The 6000-nt window shown below is 47.4% G+C and overlaps 1 protein-coding gene across 9 annotated transcripts in view; it reads left to right on the top strand.

Annotated features, from left to right (window-relative positions):
• Nucleotides 1-6000, top strand: part of Nckap5 (NCK associated protein 5) — a 903226-nt gene that overhangs the window by 786280 nt on the left and 110946 nt on the right. For all 9 annotated transcript variants that reach the window (XM_031380937.1, XM_031380939.1, XM_031380935.1 and 6 more), the window contains one exon: nt 1223-4965. In XM_031380937.1, the coding sequence (XP_031236797.1) occupies nt 1223-4965 (3743 nt within the window). The remainder of the gene's footprint in view (nt 1-1222; nt 4966-6000) is intronic.

The raw sequence follows: 6000 nt of genomic DNA, 5'->3' as shown, positions 1-6000 counted from the left end.
GAAGTTAAGTTAAGCTTTCCACAGCAGTACAGCACCCAGATTAAGACTGTGGACTGTAGAGCTGGCAGCCCAAGTTCATATTCCACTCTAGCCACTTTGGGGTGGTAACCAATTTCACAGGTTTGTAGTAAGTTCTGGAAAAAGAAAAAAACATGAGTCCAAATGTTTGTCCAAATCTCCTGTCTCTGAGACCTGCCACAGAGTGGGCTTGTTGGATCTCAGAGTCCCACAGCAAAAGGAAAAGGACTCTGGTGTCTCTCTCATGGTGGTCTAGAGATGCAGTTAGAGCAGCAGCCCAGTGGTTGGTAGCCGGCAGACCCTCAGGGATACGCTACTTCTCTCACATGCTTCTCTGCTCGTTGTCATCCATTCTGTGAAAAACAAAAATGAGGGAAACCCCGTCTTTCATTCCCCATCCACTTCTGGAAGGCTGGCATTTGGGCAAGTGCAAGGGCAAGAAACTGAGCCGCCAACCTCAGGGGAAGAGTAGCTACCACAGGGATGCCACTGGCAATGCCCAGTTATTCATGTGAATACGCACGCACATATATGCCGTGGTGCACATGATAACTTCAGAAACCTTTCCTAGACGCCCACGAAAACAAAGAGCTACTGACAGTTAGATTGGTGGACTGAATTGCTTTCCTCTCTCAGCCCCTCCCTCTGCTCTGCCTCAACTCTTTATAGTTGAGTCTCTGTTGTCCTCTGCCCATTCCCTAAGTGAAACCCGAGCACACCTTCTTGACTTGCATCTCTAACCATTCTGTTTCTTCCACCTGGAAGACATTTTCCTCACCTAGAAATCTAGGTCAGTCTGTAAATCTTTCAAGGAATAGTAAATTTAAAAAAATTCAAATGACTTTCCTTTATGCCTGTCACTATCTCTAGATAAACCCATGGGTCCTCCTTATGAAGCTCTACAATAGCCACCCCTTCCTACTTCTCATATGTATTTTCTTGACACATAGTTAGCTGTACTAACAACTCCTTGCTCCAGTTGGGTTTTCCACTCTTAAAGAAATAGTTCTTACATTTTATTTCTCTATTTCACCATTGTCTTGGGGAGTCAATGTTTACTGCATAGTTAGCCATGTACAAATTGTTTATATGTGAATATTTATCACCCATTTATACAAATTAAATCTACTCAGGGGATTTTCCTTTGTTTATTTGAGATCTGTTTGGTTCAATCATGTCTGATACCTCTATTTTTCTTTCCTAGCAATCATCGCGGCTCTGGGATAAAAGACTGAGTATCGATTCTTCGCTCCCAAGTGGCTTCGCCACCCCTGCAGATGAACTACCTCCAACCCGTATCAAAGAAAGCCACATTTTGGAAGGGCTGCGGAAGCTACAGAAGCGGAAAGTGTTCCTTGAGTCACCATCATCGGTGATAAGCAAATGGGGCTATAAAGATTGCATGAACTCCAACGAAGGGATCTATTCGCCAGGAATTAAAAACAGCAGCCTCAAGGAGTATCCGTCCTGCCAACTGCCCGGCATGGGGATCCCCTGCCAGAATCTCCATCAGACCTTCATCTATGATGCAGATTCTCATGAGGATGCGCAGGAAGACTTCCCATCCTCTGCCTTGCCCCTAACACCTCCAAGCCAGGGCTGCAGGATACAGGGCAGTAAATTGACACACAGTATTTCAGACAGTCTATTTAACTGGGAGCCACATAGAAAATACTTTGCAGAAGGTACAGCCTCCGTTTATACCAGAGAAATGCCTGAAAAGCTAGCTCGTTGTGCTAGCCACTGCCCCTTGGAGAGGAAGCCATGCCCTAGCATTCATCTGCCCTGGGTGCAAAGAGACAGGGACCCACACAGCCAAGGTCCTGGCTGTGTACCCCCGAACCTTCAACTCTCAGATACTGATGACAATGAAACCCTAAACGAGCTGCACATAGAGAGCAGTGACGAGAGATGCCCTTCAGACCTGTCCTTGACTGGGGACACTGACAAGTCCATGGAGAACCTAGAGCTGGGATTCGGAAAGTCTGAATGTGGCCCTCATGACGTGTGGGAAGAAGAATGTCCCACCCACTTAGAGACTAGCCCAAAGGCTTTCAGCTTCATCAAGCAGCAAAGAGTTGTCAAGAGGACCTCTTCAGAAGAATGTGTCACTGTCGTATTTGATGCAGAAAGTGGAGAGCCAGTGGAATTCAGCTCTCACCAGGCTGGAGTTGTCGCCATCACCAGGGATGAATTTTCCATCAGCTCAGCCCCTGCCGGGCCATCAGAAGAACTCACTGAACTCTCACCTCAGGGAATTACTCATTTACAGGCAGGAGCTACTGCAAGAGACTATCCTTTTCTGAAGAGACCTGAAGAGGAGACTGAGAAAAACATTCCAAAAGATGAACACGGTGTCCTCACAGCTCCGAAAGACTCATTCAGCTCTCGGACTATAGTAACTCAGAGTTCCCCACGACCAAAGCTCGCCAAACCGACACAAGGGGTAGCCTGGCAGAGTAATTCTAGACCTGTTGCAAACATGGGTGTCTACACAAAGCAAGGTCTGACGAAAATTCCTTCCAGAGGCAAGCCTTCACCTCAGAAATCCAAACTGGTGGAGCCTATGCCCACCACACTAGTCCCCTCCAGTGCCCTAGTGACTCTGGAAAAGACGCCAGGATCCCCTCCGGGGATGCTCTCACCATGTATAAAGGCAGAGAGCCCTGCTTCTCTCTGTGATGCACAACCAGAATCACACATTCCAAAACACGCCACCCAGCTTCCTCACACCCCCAAAATTTCCAATAAGAAGAATTGGGTTCAATGCCCCAAGAGTCAGACTGCAGGGATCCAATCACAGCATCTCACGGGGAGAAGTGACAATGGTGAATCCCCCATGAGGGCCAAAGGCTGTGGCTTTGAGCCACAGACAAGATTGAGGTCTCCCTCCCCTCCAACTCCTCCAGGTAGGTCAGTGTCCCTCCTGGTCAGACCCAGTTATGACTACCCACCACTACCGTCACCTGCCAAACCTGAAAGTCAGGTTCCTGGAGACACCATAAGTCCAGGGTTGAAATCCCCACTGTTGAAAGGATCCTCTGCTCCTCTTGTCTCTTCCAGTCCAGCTATATCAGAAATACAGAAGAAGAAACCATCTGTGGCCTCCAGAAAGTCTGCCTTCCCTCCAGCTCTCCCCTCGACCCAAGCAGTGGTACATACCTGGTACCCTGAGCACACGTCATCCAGCCCATTTGCTGTGATAACTGCGGGGCCTCCAAAAGTCTCTCCAAAAAGAGGCATCCCTAAACCTCCCCCTCACCATGCACTTGGAACCACCCACATGGACACAGACTTACAGACACCCAAGGCTTGTCCTTCAAGTTGTGAACTGCTAGAGGTGACGTCCTGTAAAAGCCTGTCTCCAGGGAGAAAAGGACAGTTGAGCGACAGCACTGTGATGCCCCACAGGCCCTCCTTCTCAGGGGCGAATGAGTCCTTGACACCTCAGGTTAATAGTCCACCCTCCTCTTCCTCATTCTGTAGAAACCAGGGCACCTCACAAGGGGGCCAAAACCCTCCCGAGAAAGGACTGAAAACTCGCCTCCCAGTAGGACTCAAAGTTCTCATGAGGTCTCCTCAGTTGCTCAGGAAAACTTCCATGGTACCAGGGAAACAAGAAAAGGATAGTTTAAATGAAGCGTCTCGAAGTTCCGTGACAGCGAACAAGTCTAATCCTGAGGACTCCAAAGAGCTTGCAAGTCTGGAGACCTCAGGAGATGAGAGAACCAGAACCTTCCTAGGTCTGAGCGGTCCAGACAGTCTAGCTAGAGGACTTGCCTTAGAGTCAACAATGCCAGAGTCATTGGAAGGTAACATCTCCAGAGACGATGGAAGAGATGGGGTGGACAGCAGAGCCATAAAAAGATCCTTTTCCTCCAGCAAGCCACACCTGAAGCCTGCTCTAGGTATGAATGGAGCCAAAGCTCGAAGTCAGAGCTTCAGCATCCACTTGGGAGAGAAGCCTTCCACACCCCCAACAGAAGGGCCGGGCAAGATTCGAACCCAGATTATTACTAACACAGCTGAGAGAGGCAATTCCCTCACCAGACAGAATATCTCCATGGAAGGCTCCCCAAGTAAGAACCCCTCTGTCTCAACATCTGATAATCTGCCCAATGCTGGAAGGCCCCTGGGAAACTCCTTTTCCAGGCAGGGCTCTCTCTGTAGCACGGGAAGTTCTAGCAGCCAGCATGGAAGCCCAAGCAAGTTACCTGTGAGGATGCTCACAAGGCCAGAAGGACTCCTCACTCCTGGAGTGGAAGACCAACAGCTCTCTACTCAGGAAGAATGTCCTGGGAGAGGTGTACATGAGCAATCCAGCAGTGACCACCCTAGGCATCTATCTCCTCTATCAGACTGCCCTCAGTCCCTGCAAGTTCCAGAGAGGATGCAGCGTCCAGGCAATTTGGAAACAAGTGGGATATCTAAGCTAGACACTTCTGGAAGGCATCCAGATGCTTCTCCAACTGGGAATAGTGTCGTGAGCCCAGAAGCCCCCCTCTCACCCTCCATCGAAGAAAAGGTCATGTTGTGCATTCAGGAGAACGTGGAAAAGGGCCAAGTACAGACAAAGTCTGCCTCTGTGGACGCGAAGCCCAGGGCAGGACCTTCCTTCACCAGCTGGTTTGGTTTCCGAAAGAGCAGGCTTCCAGCTCTCAGTAGCAGGAGAATGGAAGCTTCCAAGAGTAAAGTGGAAAAGAAAGATACAAAACTGAAATCTGAGAGGAAAAAAGAAAAGAAGAAAGCTGAAGTACAATCGAAGATAGAAAACGAACCGAGTAGGGGTACCAAAAAAGGTCAGAGTCCAGACGACAGTTTGCAAGGCACCGGGAGTCTGAGAGCATCCCAAGACATTTATAACCAAAGGAAGCTGGAGCCAAGGAGTACACCCAGCCCTGCTGTGTGCCCAACAAAAGATCCCTTCATGACAGAACTTCTAAACAGGTAACACACATGAGAATGGAGAAGGGCAATGTAGAGGGGTCTCCCTGCTCCCCCAACCCAAGTATGTTTACTTCCTGATCGTTAAATACCAGCCAAGCACTGTCTCCATACACTCGGAGAATATAACCTCTTATACATTAGCTATAATTTAAACAGTGAAATAAAAGTTAGCAATAAAATGATAATTTAGTTCATGTTCCTTTCTTAACCAAGCCAATGGTCTTTGAAATTAAAGAATAGTGAGTTACATCCAGGTTGATAGCAATTCAACCCACACCAGGATCCATGAATATACCCACATTGCATGAAATGGAAGAAAATTACACACACGTTTGAAAGCATGCCGATTTCATTGATCGCGCTGAGCAAATGTATACTTAGAACTTTCCAGAAGTAATTACTTTTCCTGCCGATCTTAAGCCAGAAATGTATTTAGCAATCACCCTTTGGCGTTTTATATTCTGTCCCTCCCCAAAAGCAATTATAAAAATAAAATAGAGGATATGGGGAGATGGCTCAGTCAGTAATGTGCTGGCCTTACAAGCATGAAGATCTAAACTCCGTCTTCAGAACTCATATAAACACAAGCCAAGCATGGTGGCACAGACTTGTACTCCCATCCCAAAGTCCATAGAGACAGACAGAGCCTTGAGCTTCCCTGGCCAGCCAGCATAGCCTACTTGGGAGTTCCAGGCCAATGAAATATTCTATGCCACAAACACCTAAGGAATAACACACAAGAAGACATCCTATACCTTACACACACACACACACACATACACCAATGCACACAAACCTGTTTGTATGTGTGCACATTTCATAAACAGTATAATGAAATAAGTTATTATCTTTGCAAATCTAAATTGACACACTAGTGAAATATTTGAAGACATTTTTGCTCAAGGCTAAAGAGCAACACTTATCACTGAAAGGTTTAAAGACCAAGAACCACACTGAGGTTACCTTAAACATTAAAGGGCTGGAAGGAGAGTGGGATTGAAAATGGCCGATGTAATTTATCAGAGGAATCACTTT

Source organism: Mastomys coucha, unplaced genomic scaffold (assembly GCF_008632895.1).
Source record: "Mastomys coucha isolate ucsf_1 unplaced genomic scaffold, UCSF_Mcou_1 pScaffold1, whole genome shotgun sequence".
NCBI classification, from domain to species: domain Eukaryota; kingdom Metazoa; phylum Chordata; class Mammalia; order Rodentia; family Muridae; genus Mastomys; species Mastomys coucha.
This window is presented reverse-complemented; position numbering and strand designations above follow the sequence as displayed.